This window comes from Apteryx mantelli, chromosome 9 (genome assembly GCF_036417845.1).
Source record: "Apteryx mantelli isolate bAptMan1 chromosome 9, bAptMan1.hap1, whole genome shotgun sequence".
Taxonomy (NCBI): Eukaryota; Metazoa; Chordata; class Aves; order Apterygiformes; family Apterygidae; genus Apteryx; species Apteryx mantelli.
In genome coordinates, this window is record NC_089986.1 from 29395049 (window position 1) to 29418521 (window position 23473).

General features: G+C 57.0%; 1 protein-coding gene across 4 annotated transcripts in view; it reads left to right on the forward strand.

Annotated features, from left to right (window-relative positions):
* Positions 1–994: 994 nt before the first annotated feature.
* Positions 995–23473, forward strand: part of EPHB1 (EPH receptor B1) — a 119372-nt gene continuing 96893 nt past the window's right edge. For all 4 annotated transcript variants that reach the window (XR_010885061.1, XR_010885063.1, XR_010885062.1 and 1 more), the window contains exon 1: positions 995–1071. Coding sequence is in view for 1 of the 4 variants with exons in the window: in XM_067302053.1 (XP_067158154.1) it covers positions 1008–1071 (64 nt within the window). In the remaining 3 variants the exon portion in view is untranslated. The remainder of the gene's footprint in view (positions 1072–23473) is intronic.

The window sequence follows — 23473 nt, forward strand, 5'->3', positions numbered from 1 at the left end:
GCGTCGCTTTTGCGGCAGCCGGGACGAAGATGCAAATCACCCTGCCATTCGCTTCGCAGTTTTCTCGCCGCGATCCCCGGCGTGAGCAAACGGGTTGGCTGCGGCGCCGGCAGCCGGCGCGGATCCTTCGCGGCGCGATGAGCCTGGAAGGCGCCCGGCTCCCGCGCTCCGAGCTTGGGCGAAGGCGGCGCCGTTGCAACGTGCCATTTCATGCTCTGGAAAAAGCCGTGTCGTTGTCGTTGTTGTTGTTGTTGTCGTTATTTTTGTCCCCCCTTGCTTTAACCCTTCTGCTGCAGCGCGACGACGGCTCCCTTCCCCGGCGGGAGGAGGACGGGCTCGTCGCAACCGCGGCGCAGCGGCTGCCCGGCGACGAGCTCGGGGCGAAGCGGCTGCTCGGGGGCACCGGCTCGGTGCCGGGGGCGGCGTCTCCCTTCGCGCGGGGCGAGGAGGAGCTGTTCCCCGGGGGCACCACTTAAATAGCGGCTAAAAGCAGGGGCGCGGAGGGGCGCGGAGCGGCGCGGAGGGGCGCGGAGCGGGGCCGCCCCGTCGGGGGGCGGCGGCGGCCGCTGGGGGGCGCCGTGGCCCCGCGCACGGCGGCGCGGGGGCGGGGCGGCGCGGGGGCGGGGCTGGGCGGCGCGGGGCGGCGCGGGGGCGGGGCCTGGCGCGGCGCGGCGCGCGGATTGGCGGCGGCGGCGCGGGGGCGGGGCGCGGCGGCGGGGGCCGCGGGCGGCGTGGCCGCGCGCCCCACTCGCGGCGGCGATGTGACCGGGGCGGCGCGGCGCGGCCCCGTCCCGGCGCGTGGCCCCGTCCCGCGGCGCGGCGCGGCTCGCTCCCTCCCGCGGCCGCCGGACGCACCCCCATGCCCGCGCACGGCCGCCCGCCGGCAGCGGCTGACGCCTGCGGAGCGGCGCGCGGGGCCCGGGCGGGCCGAGGCGGCGGCGGCGGCGGCGGAGGAGGCGGCGGAGGCGGCGGCGCGGCGCGGCGGGGGCCGCCGGCGCGGCGCGGCGATGGCTGCGCACCTGGTGCTGCTGCTGCTGCTGTGCCTGGCCGCCGCCGCGGCCGCCCTGGAAGGTAACGCGGGGACGGGGGGGGGGGGGGTGCTCCGGTTTGGGCTAAAAACGAGGGGGAAAGGGGGGTGGGGGGGTGCTCGGGTTTGGGCTGCAACCGAGGGGAAAAGGGCGGGGGGGGGGGCGGCGGTGCGGCCGCGGGGGTCGCGCCGGGCTGCGCGGCGAGCGGGAGCCGTCGGGTCGGAGGCTCCCGGCCGCGGCCCGCGCAGCCTCGGAGCCCCGCGGGAGCCGCCCGGGCGGCGCCGCCTCCCCCGCGGGCTCCTGCCGCCGCGCCGGGCGCGTTCCGGGGCGCCGGGGCCGCCTCGGGAGCAGCCTGCCGGGTCGCCGCCTGCCCGCTCGGCGGGTGGCTCCGGGGCGGCCCGGCCTCGGCGCCTCGGCGCTCCGCGGCAGGTTTCCCGCCCCCGGGTGCGAGGGCGGCGGCGGCCGGACGAGGCCGGAGCCTCCCTGTTGCGCTGCGCCGCCCGGCCGGCCGGGCCGAGCGATGCCCTGGGCCGAGCCGCCCGTGGGAAAGGCCCGGCGGGAAGGCCGCCCCGGCGGACGCGGGCCGTTTCCTCCCGTCGGCACCCGGCGAGGCAGGAAGCGACGCCTCCGCGGGTGGAACGGCCGGCCCGGTGGCCACGGAGTGATCCGAGCGCAAGGGTTTTCCTTCTCCTCGGACTTTCTGCCTTATCGCGCCCGCGTCCGAGCGGCTCGAGGTGGAAACGCCGAACGCATCGCCTTGTGTGCTGGGCTCCCGTTGCCACGGTTCGGCACCTTGTTTCCCGCGGGGCTCCGTTTGGAGACGTGGCGGGAACGCCGTGGACAGGGACGCGGTCGCTGGAGCTGCTCCCTGCCCGGCTCACGCCTGTGGGAAGCAGCAGCGAGGCGGCTCCTGCCCGGAGCGGGTCGCAATGGGGTGGGCGCCCGGGCGCTCCGCGTTTCCCCCGCCGTTCCCTTTAGCCTGGGCCGCGGAGCTGGGGGGCTTTCGGGTGCCTTCGGAGCGTGTCCCCGCGCTGCCCCGTCCCTGTCGGCGTCTCCGCGGCTTCAATCACATCCCCTCTTAACGGCGCCTGCTGAAGAAGAACGTTATTATTTCTACCCTGCTGAGGAAATTACTTGGATAGCGAAGTAATATCCTGGGAGAGATCTCAGATTTAAAGGAAAATTGTGGATGGAGAATTTCCGAGGCAGAGCAGAGCAGCTGAATCCGATCCGGAGTTGGGGCGACGGTCCCCTGGCGTGGTCCTGTGAAGGAAACACCTTTTCCTGGAGCTTAGTTAAATCGCCTGCGTTGTCCCAGTGCAGGAGTTTAATTTGCTGGATGAAAAGCGCGGAGCCTGGGCTTCCTTAAGGAGCCTGAAGCCGGGCCCCCGTCGCCCGTCTTCGCCCCCGCGGGACCCGTCGCCGGCGGCTGCGTGCCGGCACGCTCGCATCCGAACGGGGAAGGTCGTGTAAATACCACGCTGCCTCCTGCGTTGCGTGCCGAACGAATATTGCTTCCGTGTAAAAATCGGGAGCTTAGCTCCGTGCGTTTTGCAGCAGCGATGTGTGCACAGGACTTAGGGCTTGCGCCTCCGAAACTCCGCGTTGCGCTGGAGCTGAAAAGCCCCCCCCCTCCCCCTTCCCATGCTGTGAACGCCTCCGTGGATCCTTCACGTGCCGAGCGGCACCCCGGAGCGTTTCCCCGGCTGCCGGCTTTTGATCCCGTTCGGGGGTTTAGCCGACCGTGTTGCTAGCCGCGGTTTTGCGGCTCGCGAAGGCAAAAAGACAGGCGTGAAAAGATGACGGGAACAAATACTTTCTCCCCCGCTCCGCGGTCGCTCGGGAAAAGGCTCGCTCGCTCTCGTGCCGGCTGAACCAAATACAATCGCGCTCCGCACGCGGAGCGGCTCCCGATGGGCTGCCGGCAGGCGTTTTGACTCCGTGGCTGGGGGAGTTTCCCGAGCGGCAGCGGGTCGGAGGCGCCTCGGGGCCGCGCGGCTCCGCTGCGCCCGCCGTCCGCTCCGCCGTCCGCGCGCCTCCTCGCCTCTGTCCTCCCCCTTCCTCGCAGCGGGGGTTCGAAGCCGAGGGTTTCGCTGCGAGCGCGAGGCCCCGCTGGCTTCGCGTGCCCTAGCGGGACGCCCCGTGCGGAGGTCCGGCGGCGGCCCCGCAGCCACCCGCTCCGCGCGTTGGGGTCCCTCGGGTCCTTCCTCCTGCCCCGGCACCCGGTTCGGTTCGGGAGACACGTCCCCGCGTTTAGTTCCTGCAGCTGCGTTTGGTGTGCTGTTTGACCTTGGGTGCCCGCGTCCTCTCTTGTCCTCTCCGCCTTGGGACGCGCGCGTCTGGCAGCCTTTGGTGGTCTTCTGCTTCCACCAAACACCGGGCCGCTTCGTCGGCGCCCGGCCGGAGAGGCCGAAGGCTCGCCGCAGCCGTGCCGCCCTTCCCACCGCCACGTGGGCTCTCGCCTTCGGTCCGGCTGCTTTGCCTGGAGCAGAGCCGTGGCCAAGGAGAAGCCAGCAATGAGGTAGAGGTCCCGGGTTTCTGTAACGGCCCAGCCACCCCTTTGCTTGCTTGCGTGCACGGCCTGTCCCCCAAAAAAAGAAAACCTGGGGGAAAATAGCACGGCCTTGGCCATGCCCACGCGGGAAGTCATGGAAAACAGGCCTTAGACTGCGAACGTCTCTGCTTTTTTGGACTAATTTCTGGTATCGCCGTCTGTCCTACCCAACGCTCCCCCTCTGGGGTTGGTTTTTTTCCTTTTTCTTCGTTTTATGCTCTTGCTGCAGCTCTCCTTCGACAGCAGCTCCCCAGCTTCACCGGCGCCGCTGGCCCGAAGGCGCGTTCGGCCGCGACCGCGCCGGCTGCGGCGTTCCGGGGGCGCGAGGCGAACGCGGCTGCTCCCGGGCTGCGGGCGGCCTTGGCGACTCGCGCGGTGCCCGCTCGTTAAGTGCCGAAAAGGAGGATTTCTGTTCCTCCTCGAGGAGGAGGAGGCTCGACTCCTGGCGGCGACGGCCACGGGACGGCCGTCCCTGCGGGAGCCCCGACCTTGCGGGCAGATGCTCCGTGCCCACCGGCCAACGCCGGCCCTGCGGCGGAGCGGCCGCCTTCCCGCTCCCCATCCGGCGGCACGGGCGCGCGACCAAGCCGGCCCCTCCGGCTGCCTCCGAATCGCACGTGGCTGCGCTTCCTCCAGGTGAAGCTCTCGACGTGGCTTTTGCCTTAATTAAAGCTTCGCGTTTCAATTTCCCCCAATGCAGCTGAGTGACTCGCGGTGCTCAGGCGTGGAGCCTGCTGGAGGCAACAACGAGCGCCAGGAACGCCGGAGAGATCGGGAGAGCAGCCCTGAAGAGGGAAAGCCTGTCCGTCGGTCCGTCGCTATTAGCATTTCCGTGCTGCCGAAGGCGCTCTTTGAGCAGTTAGTGCAAATAAAGGCTCCGGAGGAGCTTCCCGAAAAGCGAGCGTGGAGGCGGCGGCTCGGGCGATCGCTTCTGCTGCTGTTTGCTCCCCGCTTGCCGGCGCCGTGCGGCGGCTGGGTTGCGGAAGATGCGCTCGTCGGGGGCCAACGTGCGGCCAGCGGGGTCGCGACTCGTTGCAGGCGTCCGCGGTTTGGACGGGCGAGTTGTCCCCGCGGAAAGGAGCTCCTTGCGCGCCCCGGACGTCGGAGCCGCGTGGCTCTGGGTCCAGGCCGCCGCGGTGAACGCGTCCAGCAGAGAGGGGCTCTGCGCACCCAGAAACGTTCGGGGCTCGTGGAAAGGGAGACCTGCTCCGGGGGCAGCAGGCACCGCGACCCTGGTGGGGTGGGATTGCTGCGGGATGAGGCCGGCCGGAGAGGCGCTCGGAGGCAGCCTGGGGCTCGCCGAGCGCTCCTGCCGCGACTCTTACGGTGCGAGCTGCCCGCTCTTCCGTCCAAAATCCAGCCGCCTTGCGGAGGCTTCCCCCCCCCCCCCCCGGGTGCGGGTACCAGCTTATCCCCCCCCCCCCCCCCCCGGTTTGTAAGCGTGGTGCCCAGCAGCTCTCGTCGTCGCGCCTGCCTTAACGCAGGGGCCTCCAGCTCGCGCGACGTCGTCGGGAGGGTGCTGCGGTGCTCCGTGCCCTCGAAGCGGGCGCCGGCTCTGGAAGTAATCGTCTAATGGCGTAGCGAGCCTGAGTAAATAGTTGTGTGTGTGTGTGTGTGTGGGGGGGGGGGGGGGGGATGTTTTCCCCCCAAATTCATTAGAACGTGCAGGCACATTTCCATTTGACCTTGTTCGCGTTCTGCAAACATTCGAGCTATCGAGCTTTGCACGCTCGAATACTTGCGCCAGGCGGACGTTAAGCTTGGGTATTTGCCGGGCGGCGATTTGGAACGGCGTTTTCTCGGCCGCGACGCTGGAAATCTGGAGCTCGCGTCGCGTCCGCCGTTGCCGGAGGCTGCCCGATTCGGAGCCGAAGCCGGCGCGATGGAACCGCCGCAGATGAGCGGCGCCGCGGGGACCTGGGCGTTCGCAGAGCGCGCGTTCGACCGAGTGCTTTGCAAAGCGGCGCTGGGCGAAGGAAATCGCAAGCGCGCGTGAATCCGGGAGGTATTCCGGCACGTCGTGGTGCGCTCCCGAGTGCGCCGCCAAAAAGTCACGTAATGAGGAACGATGGCAAGACGAATCGGCCGCGTGTTTGCCGGAGCTAAAGGGTCCGCGTTTTATTTATTTATTTCTCCCAACTTTTGAATTACTAAAGCGCGTCGGGCAGAGATTAACTTTCTCTGCTCTGTGTTTGTTATTGTTGCGTTGCCGTGGAAGTTGGAAGTCCAAGAGCTTTGATAAATGGCCCGAAAGGCTCTGTAGTTTCTCCGGAGCTGATCTAAATACCCCGGTATCCTTTGCTGAAAAGCTAATTTGTGATTTCCTACGGCAATGCCGCTCGGTGGATCCTAACGGTACGCCGGGGTCTGCTTTTCCTCCTGGTTTTTTGCTAGGCGGATAACGCTCCCCTCGGAAAATAGCGTGAAATCTGGAAGCCGGCCATTAGTCCTGCTTCTGCGTTGTCGGTCTAATAACACCGCCGCAGCGCGCGCCTGTGGACCATATGGTCCACCTTCTCCCTGGTGGGCTGGAATGCTTCCGTCTCCCCGGAGGAGCCCGGGGTCTCCGGGAGGGCTGGCGAGCGGCGGCCGCGACCCTCGGGCGCCGTCACCCCGCGCGTTTGGAGCCCGCGAAGGAGGCCGCTCCGTACGCCTGCCCTCGGGAAGCGTCTCCAGCCGGGCTGTCTCCTGGGAAGCTTTTGAAGACCAAGTCCCGTTGCGTTATGCGCGCGCCAAACCCAAAATCCGGAGGCTGAATCCGTGCGCGCGGTGTAAAGTTTAGCAGCGAGGCGCTGGAGCCTCGCAACGAAACACGGAAGAAAAAGATTCTCTCAAACTATTAAAGAAAAAACCCCACCAACCCCAATTATAAACAAGTGTTATCCTTCTTTTGAATAATTGAAGAGCCTTTCTATTGAATATTTAATTACAATAATATTTGGTTAGCAGGGATCGTTGGTCTCCTTTTGTGCAATGGAGAATTGCTGCAGGAAAACAACCTGTTAAAAGAAAATGTTTTGTCTATCATCATTGATTTTTTTTTTTCCTTTTTCTCTTTTTTCCCCTAATCAGTTATTCAGTCGAAATTGGTTAATTAGCTCAGCTCCATTAAGACTCCTTGGCATTTAAACTTGATTGTTTCTAAATAATTATAGTTTTGCCTGCGAAACCCACAACCCAGGGCGACCTAGTTCATATTAAAATACGTGTGCTTTCGCCCGTCTTTAATAAAGTCCCCGCTGGGAACCCCGGCGGGGAAAAATGACGGCGGAAAGAGTTCAAAGGGGAAAGGTGTCGGGCTCGAGCTCCGGCCGAGGAAGACAACTTTGATTTGGTGGCACTTCGTTGAAAGTAAGCCGGAGGGGAAGGAGAAGAGGTCAGGGACCTCCCCGGCAGTGGGGATCCCGTCTCCTGCGCCGTCCACCTGCGGCATCCCGGCCTCTGGGGTCGGAGACAGGGGCTGCGTCGCTACTTTATTTATTAAATTTTCGTTAGCCTTGCGCTGGTGTCTTCTCCCCAGCACACGGTCCTCGAAGGCCTGCTCCGCTCGCCAAAGCACCGATGCCTCGTGCGCCGGCGCTGCCTGGGCACCGAGTTTTTGGCTATTCGAACCCCCAGCGCCGGCTCCCCACCTTGGGTCGGCGAGCGCAGGATGGGCGGCGAAGTGCCCGAGATGCCTCCAGGCGGCGAAGCGTCCGAGATGCCTCCAGGCGGCGAGGCGGGAGAGACCCGCCGCTGGGGGGAACAATGGAGAAGGGGACGGGGCTGATTGAAGTTTTATGGAGCTTTTTTTCGTGTTTTTTGCGCAATCGGATGCAGGGACAGGCCTTTGATTACTGGAGGCCTCGGCTTGCTTAAACCGCTTTCTCGAAGTGCTTAGCCGCGGGGTCTGAACCGACTCATTATCGTCCTCACTAGGGTCCTGTTGATACGAGGATAGTTGCTTTTTGCTCCAAAGACATTAAATCGCTCTGGAAGAGCTGAATGGGTGTGAATTACATCTTCCCCCTGGAAAACGAGGAACCCAGCGGAAAAGTTATAAAGGAAGCGCTGCGCTCGGGAGCCGGAGCGAGCCGGGGCCGGGTGCTCGGTGCCATGGCCGGGGCTGGTCCCACGGGGTGGCTCTGTGGCCCGGGGGAGCCGCGAAGGGGCAAGGCGGGCGTGCTGGGGACGGGATGGGGTGGCCCTCGTAAGTATTTGGGAGCTGGCCTTGTGCCGAGCTTGCTTTATTATTATTATTAGAACCGACATTTGCGCTGGTATTTTTCTAAAAAGCTGCAGAGCAAGATGGACAGCAGCCTCTCCTCAAAAGTGCAAATTCGGTTGATTTTCCTACCTCCTTATGGACTTGGGAATCTGTTTTCGCGCTCATCTCCCCAAAAAGTCTTGGGCCGGGTGAGAGGCTGAGTCTGTCCGAGGGGTCGAAGGGAGTTAGGCGCTTGGCAGATCCTCCCTGTAGATGGTCCCAGGAGGTGGATGGGTGTCTAGGGGGCTCTGGGAAGTGAACAGCCAAGTTGCGCGCCCAGCTCCTGCTCGGCATCTTGCTCTGACGCCAAATGGTTGGGAGTTGTTGCAATGGGCATTTGATGTGCCCTGCATTTTTTTTCCCTCTTTTAAATCTTGCAAAGCCATTTCGGTTCTCGTGTCCTAGAGAAAGCCAAGGGCAAGTTGGGCTTCTGGGCATCCTGCTTGCTTCAAAGCAAGACCTGGGCTCCTAAATCCGCGAGGTTGCCTTAATCCGCTTCGCTTTGTTGTCTGCGCCCCTGGAGTTCCTCTCGGAGCCGGAGGAGATCAGACAACTTTGAAGCCGGGACTTTAGTTTTATAAATGTTCGGAGTAATCAGATGCAGTGGAGGATGTGATAGAAATACGGCATATGAGCAGGGCTGCAACGGGATATTTTCAGAGTGCTCCATGAGGCGTCAGCTGTGCTTTTAATTTGAAACAAATGTGTTTGAAACGAATAAGATTTAGCTTTTCGAGCTCACAGAAATAGCTCGGTGTATTGCCAAAAGTATTTAGTACAATGTTTTCAAGTAGTCGGAGACCTTTTTGCTCCTGCTGCCTGGCGCAGCTCGCGCTCGGCGCGGGTCTGGCGTGCCCGCCGGCGGGGCTGGTGGAAACGGGGACCACCTGGGAAGGCCACCGGCGGTGGCCCCTGGACCAGCAAGCGTTGGTACCCAAGCGGTATGAAGACGCCTCGCGGCACGGTGCCGGCGGACGGGGTCTCTGTGCCAAAGTCCCGCTGCTGTCCGAGTGGGGCGCTTGGGGAAACGTTCAGGGGAGACCGTGATGTCTCGGAGGCAGGTTAAGCGTTCCCAACAGGTTACCTTGAAAGTTCCCTTAAGCCTGGGATGAATCAAAGCGCAAACGTTTCTAATGCAATACCCACGCGGACTAGGAGAAGCGTTTTATTAAGGGAGAAGTGTCAGAAAACAACGGGAATAAAACATGTTTTATGCAGATGGCGAGAAACTTATAAACCGGGCGAAGTTTTATGGCGTACGCGATGGATGCAAGTTGTAAATTTTGAATTCCCAGACCGGTCCTCGGGTCTCGCTCTTTATTACCTGAAATAACGTTTTCCACTTTTAATAGTTCACTTCGGCAGAGCGAGCAGAGCTTTATCTTTCGAAGTGATCTGCTGTTACCGTTTTATAAGCAAACTTTCACCCGCCCTGAAGACTGCTTTGGGCCCTTCTACTGAGTAACCCGGAGGCTCTTGATGGTTAGCAAGTCGCTGCTGTTTGCTTTGCTGGGGTGGGGGCACCTTGGAAATCCTCATATACCTCATATGGAAAAAAAAAAAAAGGAAAAAAAAGAAAAAAAAAGAAAAAAGAAAAAAGCAAAAAAAGGAGAAAAAAGAAAAAAGAAAAAAAAGGAAAAAAAAAGTACTGAATTGCAATGTTGGCAGTGCTTTCAGCGAGGGATGTATTGCACGGGCAGGGCTAGTCTCCATCGCCTCTGGGTCTCCCCGGGCTTGACCACATCCCACGTTGCAACCAACCACGCACGTCTGGGGTCGGTGCTGCCTTGTCCTGGCGAGAAGGTTTCCTAGGGGAGCCATCGAGTGGCTCTAGGGCTTTGCAAAGCCCTCTCCTACCGCGTCTGTCGTGCGCTCGGTTCCTAGGGAAGTTCCTAAAAATGATCCCTCAAAGCCCTGCTGTATACGTGTGCGCACACAAGGAGATTATTCCTCTTTAGCCAGTGCGTATTTGCTTAGGTAAGGCATTCTAGCTAATCTCTGGATTATTCCTTTGAAAAATGGGAAAGCAATTAAGGACTTTTTTGTTTTGTCTTGTTTTTAAATAAGCTTCCCACCCTTGGATCTAGCTGGGATTAGTGTACATGGGCGTGTAAATATTTAATTTCCAATGACTCTTCCCGCCCTCCCCTTGAAAAAATAGCAACATGAAGAAATGGCGACGAGGCAGCAGCTATGCTTGGACACTCTCCACGCTATGCAAAATATAATCCAATTTAAAGATGACCTGCAAAGGAAGATGAAATTGGACTTGTGCTTGTGTAATGTGCCAAGAAGGCTTAAAAGCTCTCTTTCAAAATAAAGTTGTGTTCTGTTCGCATTTGAAGTTCAAAAGAACAGGTTTTGCCTTGGCTGGGATATTGCGGGTGACGGAGAAACAGAATAAAACATCGACTCCGCAAGACCTGTGCTCAAGCAGTGGGTCGATAGCTGGGCTTTTAACGCGTCGTCGTTCTGGGGTTGTTTTTGCTGGGTATCATTTGAGATTTGCTGCTAAACTAATATTTTTGGAGCAAAGGCGAGAAACAAAATTCCAGTCTCTGGAAAAATCTTGGCATTTCGACTGTGCTTTTATTCCGCATTGGAATGAAAAGCGTGCCTTTCCGGACCCTTGCCCAGGGGACCTCCTCCCTCCCTCCTTCCCGGGAGCGCGGAGTCTGCGTGGGAGCAAGGAGACTTGGCTTCTCGGGCTTGCTCCAGGCTTGACCAAGTGGGGACCTGTCCATGGGTCTTGTGCGTCCAGGCTGAGGACCGCGGTGTCCACCAAGTTGCTGGGTATTCGGTGGTCACGTGCTGTTTTTTTGGAGCGTTTTGTCCTGGATTTGAGAAGGGAGGGGGCAGCTGTGAATATTCGGGCACTGTTTTGGAGACCAAAGTGGGTTGGTGTTCTCCTGGGAAGCATCTAGGAGACCTTACCATTAGAGGAAAGCATTGGACTCGGTCGAAACGTCTGCCTTTTCAAGTGTGTTCTTAAAAAAACCAAACCAAAACAACCCCAAACCCACCTAGTTTGGGATTGTTTCCATTCGTGGAGGTTTCTTTTTATCGTCTAAACAATTCAGGCTTTTTGCAACATGACACTTCAACGTTTGGATTCAAAACGATGTTTTGTTTTGTAGGCTTCTTTCAGTGTTTGCTAAAATATTTTTGTGAAGCTGGGAAGGCGGATGAAAAGAAGCTGGAATCAAAAGCACGATGTTTAGCTTAACCCCAAAATGATTTGAATGGAGCGATCTTGTGGAACTGCAGATTAAGAAAAGGGGAAAAAAACAACAATTAAACAATTATTCAAGACAACTCTCCTAGCAGTCTGCATCCTTCGAGACATGCAGCAGTTCCTACAGCCAGCAAATCCCCTAGCAAAGCCAGGCAGGATCAGAATTTGCATTTCTGCTCTATTTGGGTGAAATGATTAAAAAAAAAAAAACCGTTGAGCCTTGCGGATGCACCGTGGAAGCCTGCAAAGCGCGGGGGCCACATTTTTGCGTGCCGCTTGTAGCGAAGGTTTGTGGCTTAGAGGAAAACCTGCACGGCCCCGGTGTTTTCTGGTGGTGGGGTTGGGAGCCCGGCGCCGCGGTGAGGGGCTGGGAACCGTCGCTGACCTGCTGCGCGGCTCCGGGCTCCTCCTCGGACCCCCAGGGACCACCAGTACTTATGTGCAAGCCCAGTAGGTACCTGTGAGGTAGTTCTGGGTCATCAATATTTAAAATAGTGCGTACGCTTGTTTCTCCATCTGGCCAGGGTTATTTATTACCAGCATTAACCCAGGACGGTCGTTCCGATGCCTGAGTCTTTCCGTAAAAATTTCATCTGTAGCGTTCAGCCGTGATTGGCGACTTTGGTCTTTTTGTTTCCTTGCCTGGGTTCTGGAAAGTCTTCAGAGGTTATTTAAGAGGAAAGGCACTGGGGCGCTTGTAGATCTGGATTTTTGTTATTATTATTGTAGTATATTATTATAATTAAGAATATATTTTTAGCAGCTGAAATTCAAGCCGTTCTGGGTATTTATACAGCAAGATGTGTTGGATGAAGAATAGGCCAAGACGGTCACGTGCTTGGGGCCAACATGAAACAAAAGAATCCATTTATTATCCAGGCAGGAAATTTGTTCTTCTGGATGTTGTAGCTGCAGACATAATGATTTCATTTCCTTTGGTTCACCCAGATTAATAGCTTGTGCTCTTTTGTTTGTGTGCTTGTGTTATTTCTGAGCTGCGGTCTCCCCCCCTCTGTGCCTGCGCGCGCGAACACGTGTGCAGCGGCTCTAGGCGGGGGCGTTTGCGCTTGTGTTTTAACGGATAGCGTTTCCCCCTTGCTCTCCGGCAGCCCCTCCGGATCGCGGCGGCGGCGGCGCCGTGAGCCGAGGGCGGCCTGCGGGAGCGCCTCTAGCTTCCCTCCCGGCGGTGACGGATGCCCTGCTGTCCCGGGGCGCTCAGGAGAGCTGAGACGGGTCCATAAATCCGCATTAGTTCTCCTGGGGGCCGCGGGGAGACGTAAGGAAGAGGAGAGCCTGTCCGGCGTGGGGAAGAGCCCGACCGTGGCGCTGAGCGTGGCATGTCCTCGCCTACGCCGTTTCCGCTTCTCCCATCCGCGCGCGGGGCCCCGTTACCTCTCGTGCAGCTGGAGCCGGCTGCGGGTTTCCCCGGGACACGTGGACCTTGGTGGGGTGGCCGCCTGGACCCGTGCTGCCATGGAGGTGGCACGGGTGGCAGAGGGACCAGGACCAGGGCAGAGGCACCGGGGAGGATGGTCTCTCTTCTTCCGGTCCCCGGAGTCCCGAGTCCTCCCTGACCCCGGGAAGATTGGGGTAGACTTTAGGAGACAGGAGGAGCACAGAGCTCTCCTGCCCCCAGAGCATTGCTGCATGGAGGGCAGAAGCTTCCTTAAGACCCAGGACTCCTCATGATGCCAGGAGACCCCATCAGTGTCGCAGCCCCTACGTTCTCAGAGTTCAGCGGTGCGTTACTGGCACCGAGCTGACGCCACCGCTTACTGAGTCAGCCTCGGTGACAGTAGTGAGCTTTGCTTTTAAAACTCACAAGGATCCTCCATTCTTCCATCCTAGAAAGTTAAGGGGTTTTGGGGTAACTGGTGACAAGTCATTTGGTTTCCCTGCCCCCTGGCACGTGACGGTAGCCCTACAACAGTCCTGCTGGATCTGAAATGCTGCTTCTGCTGAACTTCACGGAAAAACTCCTTTCGCTGTCAGTGAGATCAAACTTTTGTCTGTAGTTAGCTTATACTGTTTCCTCTTTCTGCATTCGCTTGCATGCTGGTACGCTCAGGTCTGCCCAAGAAAAGCCTTGTGGGGTCCTGAATCCTCCTGTTCTACCTGTAGCTTGGTGACTGTGACTCTGTAGGCTTTGACAGTCAGCCTTAGCCACCGCGTGTGAGCGTGGGTCCTTCTCGTTGGTAGGCTTGGTTTGGTGGATGGCTTTGTGCACCCAGCTTTGCTCAGCTGCCTTCTCCAGTCTGGGTCACTCGCGAGAGTGGGAAAGGCTGGTGACATTTGGACTCAAGGGTTCTTGATCCTTGCTGGTCCGAACGTTGGTGATGTCCATTTATGAGCAAGCCAGATATGAAAAGCTTGTTGCTTTCTGAGGTCAGTCTGTAGTACCGCACTCTTAGTTTGCATTTGTAACGTGTCTCGGGGCGATTCTTTACAACATTTTTGGTACAGTGCCTCGCAGTAGTTCCTCTTTCTCCTTACCCAGCCCTAGGGACGGGCGAGGTGGAGGAAGGAACGTGCGTGCTGGCCTTATGGAAAGCAAGAGTAGCGCCTCATCTCATGGACTCAAGGATGTGAATAGCAGTTGTGTCCTACCAGAACCAGAGAGGAAAGGCAAGAAATATCCTTGGTAGGAAATCTGTACCTTCGCACGCTTCCAAGCATCGTGTCAGGAAACAACTGCTTTTTCTAGCCTCTGTGGCCCGGGCTGCTGGGGCCGTGTTGCTGCGCGTGCAGCTGGGTGCTGCACCGGAGCCAAGTCCCCGCCACGCGCCAAACCGTGCCGTCGGAGCAGGGACCCGTGGCAGCGGTGCGCCCTGGGGCGCTTCTGGCCTGGACCTTGTCACTGCGCGGTGCCCGGCTCGTATCTCGTCCGCTAGACCGCGCGGCCTTTCATGCCGGTCAGGTCCCGTCCCCTTGCGCGCCCGCCGGCCATCTGGAAGATGATGATACTTGCACTTTATGCATGATAAGAGTAACAGACTTGCTTTTGATGTGGACGCTACAAGATTAGCAGCGGGTTTAATTGTTCCCTGTTTTGCTTTTAAGCGTATGGCTTTTGATAGTGATTTGACAGGCAAACAATGCGACGGCATTGTTATCCCTGGAGCAGTCGCCGCAGAATTTTGGCACCAAGTTTTTAATTTACTGTTTGAAGTATAATCACGGTATTCTGTTTCAGATTAGTCTGGAGTAACCTAATGGATTTTAAAATGCGTTTCTGTAATGAAGGGTTGGATCTGGTGTGGTAGGATCCGGAGCTGGAAAGGGCGTAGTAACCATCTTGCTCCCCTTGTGCCGCTGCACAACTGTTCCTGCTTTCATCTCTTGGGTGCTTCCATGCAACCTGCTTTAGATACGGGGAGGAGCGAGGGTTTCGGCCACCCCTCTTGGAGGGGGAGTCCCCGTGGTGAGAGATCTCGTTGAGAGAAGACCGACTTTGCCGTGGAGGTGCGTTTTCCATGCCACCGCTCCTGCTTACGCTCCCCGCTGCTGTGCTAAGTACTGCTTGCTCGGTGGCTTCATCTTTGGGGCGCTCGTGTGCAACGGTCCCGTCCTTCTGCCAACTTGCGCGTGTGTTTCCTGGTGGGTTCCCGAAGCTTGTTTTGCTCTGCCGCGAGCTCCCGACGTGAGCTTTGAGGTACTAAGGGGTGCTTAGGGCTGGCCGTGTTATCCCAGGGTCCAAACGTTGCCTGGAGAGAGGGGCTGGGAGCCCGGCGGGGAGCTGCCGCCGCCTCCCCTCTCCACCTACCTGTCCTCCGTCGCTCCCCGGGCTCTTCCGTGTTGCCAGGTGACAGCGTTCGTACGGATGTGACAGCTCCGTTGTGCAGGCGCTGATGAACGGTAATGAGAGCCGGAGCACAATGCGCGCGGCGAGTGATTTATTTCGGTGAAGGGACACCAATCAGGGAGGATGGGTCAGTGTCATCAGGAGAAGAGGGGTATGGAGATGAGCTCGCCGGGAAGTTCTTCATCAGCTGACGCCGCTTCGGAGATGGCTTTGGAGAGCAACGGCGGGGAAAGGGGAACGCGGCTCGGCTTTGGGGGCGCCGAGGGGTTTCTCTCCTTGCACCTTCCTCCTCCTCCTCCTCCTCCTCCTCCCCCAACGAAGTTTTTGATGGGATCTTGGCCGCTCCCTTTCCCGTGCGGTCAGGAAGGAAGCTGTCCTAGCAAGGCAAAAAAAAAAAAAAAAAAGGAAAAAATCCCCGGAGCCCGGTGCTGGCCCGGCTCCCAGCTCCCAGATGGCTCTCCCTCATGCCTGCTCCCGCAGAGTCTTTTCCCAGCTTGCGCTCGCGCGGGCGTCTGGGCTGGAGGCGGCGTGTGCGGGGCGGGACGGGCGCCAAGCGGCGTCTCCTGCCAGCCGCTCCCCGGCGCTCGCCCAGCGGCAGCGCCGTCGGACGCCGCGGCCGCTCGCGCTCCCCCTGCCCAAAGCCCGGGGCGGGCGAGCGGGTTCCCGAGCGAAATCGCGCCCTTCCGGCTCCGCGTGCGGAACGTCCCGCGCGGGTTTTTTCTCTCTTCCTCCGAGACGAGGCGGCAACGTGAAAATCCATGCTGGCAACCTCAGCGTGGTGGGTAGGGGCTGGAGACCCAAGTCCTTCCCTGGCTGTCGGAGACTCGGTCCACGCGAAGGACCACGGCTGTGCTAAATTAAGTTAAAACGGGCTTCCTCGATGGGCCGGGCCTGGTCCAGCGGGGCGCGGAGGCTCTCCTGCTCCCTCTTAGCCGTAGGCACGTTCGGGGAGGGCGTCGCGCGCCTTCCTTGGCCCTGCGGAGTCGACGCAGTATATCGCATAAACGGGCGTAGAGAAATCTTGGCAAACGCGTTTTGTTATTTACTCAGTCGACCAGCTGTCACGTAAATACGGACCTAAAGGCTGCTCGCGTCGGTAGCCGAGTTTTCGGGAGAGGCCGTGGGGCGGTTGCAGCCCGTAGCCGTTGGCCCCCTTGGCCAGGTCTTAAAAGTGGAGTCCTTGTGGAGGATTTTTCTTCTTCTTTTTTCTTTTTCCCCTTCCCCTCCTGCTTCTCTCTTTCCGTCTCAAGCTTGTTTTAATGCAGCACGGAGATTCGATCAGACCCGCGCGCCAGACACGTTGGTTTGCTGCTGTGCCTACGAGGCTCTGGAGGTGCCACGCTGTGCGTTGAACCCCCGCCGCCGCCGCCGCCACCTAACGCAATAAGGAACGGGAAGCTGCCTTAAATCCCACTTTTTTTTTTTTTTGCTTTTGCAAGTCGTTGCAAAGCAATCGGAGAGGTTCGGTTTGGTTTGCAAGGCGCTTTGGGAGTCGTTTCCTGCTCTGGCCTTGGATAGCAGGATGGCTGCTGCTTCGTTTAAAGTATCATTAGAAGAAAAAAATAATAATAATAATAAAAAAGAAAAACCAAAGCTGCCCGGCCGGGGTGCAAACGCCCGGCGCGTCCCCAGGAGCTCCCCGCGCGCCACTGCCGCCGCCCAGATTTCTCTCTCCCCGTCCCCGCCGCTGGCCTCGTTTGCGCCCGCGAGCCGACTCCGTTCGGCGCAGCGGCGGGGCGCGAGGCTTGGAGGGGCCGCGCGGGGCGGCGGGCGGGGGGGGTTCGCGCGCGGGGGCTCGCCGCCGTCGCCGCGCTTTTTACAGCTGTTCTTTTCGCTGCGGCGCCGCTGTTTCCTCGCCGCCCCCCCGGCGGCTCCCGCGCTGCGCTCCGGCGGCGGGTGCTGAGCTCATCCCCTCCCGCTGCAACCAGCGCGTCGCCGCCTGCTTCCGCTCCTGTTCTCCTGGATTCCCCTTTCGCTCTCCCGAGCCCGAGCAGGCAAGAACGGAGTATTGTCGGGACACAGTCCCAGACTACCGCGTGTTGGGGTTTTTTTGTTTTTCTTTGTGTTTTTTTTTTTGTTTTTCTTCTCCTTGTTCGGTGCTTATTTACACATGAGAATAGTTGGCCGGCTTCTCTGAAGGCTTTGGTACGTCGGGTACGTGGCGGCGGCTGCATTAAAAAAAACCCAGCAGCACGGAATAAAGCCGGCGGCAGCCTCGGTGCCGTTCGGAGGCCAGGCGGGCAAGGCGGCCGCGGGGCGGGCGCTGCGCGGGAAAGCTGCCCCCGAGTGCCACGCCATGCCGTGCCGTGCCGCCGGCCGCGCGCTCGCCCGTCCAAAGCTGCGTTTTTCCCCCCCCTCCGCGAGCCGTTACTTTCGATGCCGGGGATCAGGCCGCCGGCGGTCGCCTTCCCTACGCAAGCAGGGGACTTTGGGCTGGTTCGGTGCGGTGATGGGGCCGTCCGGGTGGCCAGGGAGGGTGCCGGCGCCGGGGGAGCGTTGCGCCGGCGGCCATGGGGCCAGCCCCGCTCCGGGGATGGCGTTCCTGGCAGGGTTACGCCGGGGGGCAATAAATAATAATAACAAGATTAAAAGCCCCCACCACAGTGGCTGCAAGCAGCTGAAGAGCCAAGTTTTCCCACCACTGTATCTCTTCCCCTATAGCTGTGCCTGCTCGCGCTGTATTCCGGTATGCGTATCTCCGTTCATTTTGGGGGAAAAACAGGAGGTTTAAGCTAACTTGGGGGATCCTCTGCACTAGGACCATCGGGAAAGTCACGAGTGGGCTGTGCCTGTTATCAGACTTGACAATATTCTAAAAACTTCTGTTCTTTTATAGCTGTGGGAGAAACCAGTTTGGGGCTCCTCTCCTCTACGGGGCATGTCGGAGAGGACTCGGGGAAGTGGAGGCGTTGGGGAGGGGTTGAGGCGGCAGCGGAAGGAGCCCCTGGGATTATCCCGTCTTGCTGTCCAGCCTGCGGGTGCATAAGCCTGTTCTCACCCTTCGAGGGGATGGCGGAGAAGGAGCTTGCTTGCTTCCATGCTGCGATGTCTATCTACGATAAATGCGCCCATGGCTGAGGCTGATCAAGGCAGAGCCACCCTGGACAGCAGTCAAGGTCCTTCAAGAAAACCTTCCACAAGGAACGGGCTCAGTTTGGGAGAGGGAAAACGCTAAATCCCTTTCCCTGGAGCTGGACCTATGGGGTGAGCTCTGCTGCGACGGCTCGGGCAGGTCAGACCCAGGGGCACCCAGAGCCGCAGGCAGGAGCCCTTCCTCCGTGTTGAAGCTGTCCTTGCGTAGCACCACACGTGCACAAGGCAGTGCCATGCACCTCCAAACGCCTGTAAGAACGAGATCTGGTCTCGGAGTGGTATTTCTGCAGATGGGTGGCAAGAGCCAGGGGAAAAAAGTGTACGTTTAGTGAACGAGTAGTGCTCTGAGTGCTAGGTCAGATGGTTGGGGCCACGTGGCGTGGATGGTGGGCTATGTAATAAGGTGGGAATACGAATACGGACTAATGGCACAGATGCTGGAAGAGGTCTGCTCAGTAAGGTGAAGTCCCGGTGTACCTCTGGTGCAGCGAATTTCTTGTGACAGGAAAAATATGAAGTATGAGCGCCACGGGGCAGTGCCAGGAGGTGCCAAGCCCGTTGCCTCATTTGTTGAGGGAGGTTTTTGCTAGCGAGCTCTCGTGCTGGGTCTTTGGACTGAAGGTTGCCTGGTCTCTGTACCGCTCTCGATTTCGTCTGAGGGGTCCAAGGCTGCAAGGCTCAGGCGACTGTGCTGAGTGTCTTGGCCGGGGCCGAGCAAGGGAGAGGTGCGGAAACCCGAGGGTACCGAGATAGCAGGGAGGAGCAGCGGAGGAGGGTGCTCTGATGACAGTGTCGGATGGCTTTTCCCAAGAATTTGATGTCTGGGGAAAATGCCAAGGACTTCATTGCAGCATTGATTTAGGAGGAGGTGTATACGGGTGAAAAGAATTCAGTTTTTAACCCCAGAGTCAATAAACTGTGCTTGTTTGCCATTTGAGCAGTCTGTCATGTTCATAGCTCATGCAGAATCCCTTTGACATTTTAAAATAAGATCTAGTAAATAGGAGCTGGACTATCCCAGGTGCATCTCTTGTAGTAAGGGCTCTTTGACAGTGCGGCTGGCATTTTAGATTTAGGGCTGTGTGAGATGCATGATTTTGTAGCAAGCTTGAAGCTTTTCTGGAGAATACAGTCCAAGACAGTGAGTCATCTTGATTCTCTAAAGAAATAACCGCTTGTAGGGAAATGCAGGATAAATGTTTTGATTTTTAGAGCTTTCCTCATAGGCGGTGCTATCCCGGAATAAGGCAAAATAAATCCACTGGAAAGAGAGCCGCAGGAAAAGGGAGGACAGCTCTGGGGTGTTTGTTCAGCAAAATTTATTGCACCTATTCTGGCGTTGCATCTCTGCTAGTGGCCAGTAAGGTCGCCTTTGTAGCCAAGCGTGACGCAGCCATAATACACATAAACACGTATATGACCAGGTCCCCTAGCTGAGCATAATTCCAAGGAAATCCCTCTGTAATCCCATGGGTGAATGTCCTGTGCGCTGAGGCGTGAAGGCTGCTCGTCCTTTTAATTTATCCTAACAAGTGCAATCGAGGATGCTATTGATGTTTATGGCTGCTCTGTCTTCTCAGTTCGCTAACTAACTCTATAGGCTATCATTTCCCAAGAAATCTGTTGGTTAAGAGCCCAGTTCTGCTGAACTTGCTGGGCTTTGGCAGCCCTTGTCTTTGAAATCTCAAACTTATTTGTTCTTATTTGTTTTCTCATGGAGGTCCTCGCTTTCTGATACCCTACTTTGCTTCCTTCCGACGATGGCTATTTCTGCCACACCTTCCTCCCCCTTTTTGAAGAAGAGGAGACCAAACAAGGATGCTCACAGTAAGCCATGGTGCATCACTGATTTGTCTAAAGGCAAAGTAGGATTTCTCTCAGTCTGCTGCTGCGGGAGGTTGAAGAAGCTGTTTTAGACATCCTCTCCCTTTCTCAGTGTGCTTTGACCTGCTATCCCTCGACTTTCTGTCACTTGGGATGCCCAGTGTCATCACATTTCAGGTCAGGGCCTACCAGGTAATAGGCCAGGCCAGGATCTGGCCACAGCCTTAAAGGACTGATACAACGTGGGTAAAAAACAATCCCCATCTCCCCAAGAGCAGAGTTCTTGAATTAACTCACTTGCTTCCATACAAATTGGTTGAAGCACGTCATGTGCATGTGAAGCTGGTATGTAGTTTTTGGGTAGCAAAAAATACAAAGCTGTTGAGTTTGATATCAAGCCTCTGTGATTCATATCCAAGTTTTTGGAAAACATTCAATCAGTCCTGACCAAGGAGAAGATTGAGAAGTTAAAGGCTACATTTTCTGAATGGTGCGTTCCTGATGATGATTCTGTTTGGCCCGTAACTACCCACTGCTGTTAATCAGGCTGCAGCAACTTATGTTGATAATTTGTCATCTAATATCAGAGAAAAGCAACAGTTTGATGTGTTCCATCCGAGAGGCCAACAAAGGCTTTAGACAAAACAGACAGTGAAGCCATTTTGTGGGAGTTAGAGCAAGTTCTCCCAAATGTTTGGTTTATCCTTGCTTCCCTTAAGATGATGTGGTCTAACTTGGATGTGCGGTGAATTGGGGTAATGGATCTCCATTGCTCGCTTTGCTGTTGAGATGCTTATCCAGGCCAGCTGGTCCCCACCCAGGAGATCTAGTGGTGCGGGATGAGGTGGCTGAACCCAGCTTATGCCAAAACCACCTGGACTGCATGGCAAGGGACGGAGTGTCCTTGGGCTCCCGACCTTCAGCCATACCCACTTTGGAGGGTGTTCTTGCTGGAAACAGTGCAGCTGGTGAAGAGATCTGGCCATAAACTCAAGCTTGAGCACTCTCCTAACTGGTGGTGTAGAGATCCCTGCTGAGATGGGGGCATGCGTGCCCCAAAGCTGTGCTGAAAGCTGGAATAGCAAATAGCCATCAAGGACTGCTCACTGGTGCAGGACATTTCATATGGGACGTGCAAACCACCTTCTTCTGTGAAGCTGTCTGTTCAGCTAGCTCCCACAAACGTTTTCTCTTCCCCAATCTACACACAAGAAAATCTTTTGTGAAAGCCAGATCTTCTCACACCGTTTAGATGGAGCTCAAATTGGAGGGTACTACTTCCTCTAAACAGTTTTGCTTCTTTCAGAGTTTAAAGTTTACTGGAAGGCTCGTGCCCATCTCTGGGTGGCTGAGTTCCTGTTCAAAGCCTTCTGGAGGATGAAATGAGGATCTGCCAAGCTTGACATATGGTGATTTTTGGGGCAGGCTGTGGAGTTAAGTGACGTCTGTTGGCAACCCAGGCTTGAGAAAGCAAAGAGGAGGATTTAAATGCATAGTGACATTGTTCTAGAAAATGTTCTCCTGAAAGATAGCCTTGTCTCTTTAGACCCCGGAATCGCTCCTGCGCTGTTTTAGTGGAGTCGTTACGCCTTGCTGAGATGCAGCGCGTCTCTGCGGATCTGTAAACACCTCCCTGTGGTCCTGGAGTGTGGACTATAGTCTATTCTGTAGTCTGTGCATGCTTTGCATATCTGGCCTGTGTATAATTACAATGGTGTAATAGTGGAGACTTATATTCCGTCAGTGCGGGAGCAAATGAGCTCTTTTTGTTTGAGAATAATGTGTTACTTGAAACCTGAGATTTTTCCCTGCGTCGTATGTCTTGTTTGAGCTCAGGTTAAAGCTTGTTCCCAAATTTTTAAAAGTGGTTTGTATTTTGGAAAATAAGGTATTAAAAGCGCTATCTTCCCTCTCTTATCTTTATAGCTGATCTGGTCCTCTTTGTCTCTTTTCCTTGTGATGCCTGCTTTTTTTTGTAATTTTCTCTCGGTTTCCTTCCCTCCCTCTTATCTCTCCCTCTGCAGTTCTCTCGCTTTTTCTCTCTATTTCTCTCCTTCCCGCTGCCTCCCCCCCCCATAATTTATTTGCAGGCAGGTTGTCTCTTTGATTCACTGTATCTTGTCTCGGTAGGATTATGATAAATGGATTGCCTTGCTCCGGCTGAGCTAGTCCAACACGGCAGCCTCGCGCTGGGTCAAGCCCCTTTAGAGCATGAAAACCGAGCAGAGACGTGCGCGCAACCTCCTGCCCCGGCGTCCCCTGCCCCTCGGTTAGCCGTACCGCCCCCGCGGCGCCGTTAGCCCTCCTTGTCTTCGGCGTCGCCGCGCGCTCTTCGCTTTGGCAGCCGGTCGCCGCTTTGTGCGCGCGTGTTGAATGCACAGCGCACGCACGTTTGGAGACCCGCTGCTGCTCCGCCGCGGGAGAGCTGCTGAGTTTGCTGTAACGGAGCCTGGGCCGGCTCCTAGGCGTTAAACGGGTCTGGTTTTCCACGAGAAGGGGGGAAAAAAACACATCGCGGTTGGAAAAAACGATCGCTGCAAGCATTCGCGTCGCAACCAGGCCAGCGCTAGCTCGTGTACGCAGCGGACGTAGCTTCTTGCCGCCTGTTAAAAATACCCGGCTCTGCACAGCCCCTCCTGGGACGGCCAGAAAGCCGTTCAGCATCGGTAAATGTGCCTGGTTCACAATGGTCCAAACTGGGGAACGCTGCTTCCTGAATTTCCTGTTTTTTAAGCCTGTGTCAGGCACCGGGCTTGGTGGAGGGTGTTTTTGTCCTTGTTTTCCTGAGGCCTGATACGAAGCGGGTGGCTCTGTGTGCACGCTCACAGAAATTCGGGCAGGTATTTCAGGCGCCTTCAGCTGCGTCAAGCAGCATATTTCAACGGAGCATATCCCGATATAGGCAGTGGTTGCTCCTCGTAATTAGAGCATCTCATCCAACAGTCGCAGCAGGCAGCAGTTTATTGACAAAGTTGTTATACAGTTGCTGAGCAAACACACCCAATCCTGAGCTTCATTAAGTTGTTGCAGGCCCTGCTGTGATGCAGCATCTTCACCGTGCATCGAAATCCATGCCGTTGACGGCAGATGCCAGAGGAGGGCCGGGGCTGCGCTGCCTGGCCGCAGCTTCGCGTAGCCTGTCGCGAATCGACACAGTATGTTTATGCTCAGCTGATAGATATTTTTTCCATTCCAGCGCAAAGCAAATTTTTGCTGGCGCAGACCTGCTTACATAGGCCGGTGGCTAGGCATGATGTTGTCACAGCTAAGACGTCTTCGTACAGCAGATGTATCTGCTCTTATGAAAGATTCATCATAAAGACCCCAAAGCGCTGGTGCTTTCATTCAAAACACCGGGCAGATGATGTTTCGTGTTGGATTTTTTTGTTGTTTAACGTGTCCTCTATGTTCTGAACTTGGTTTGTTATTCTGTGGATAATCCTTCATAATGAATCCACGGGAGATTGATGGGGATAGCTCGTTATGCACTTCCAGAGCAGTTTCCCTGTAATTCTGTAGCAGCAAAATGCACCATTAAAGGCAAAGAGCCATGGGAATGATGGGACATAATTAGTTGTTGCTGTAATATTTTTGATTGAAAGTGTATAGATACTGTAAGCGGCTCTTTTGGAAGCTGGTGCTCTTAGGAAACTATTAAGAAGAGCAGTGCTTATCAAATGGAAAAGGGTGA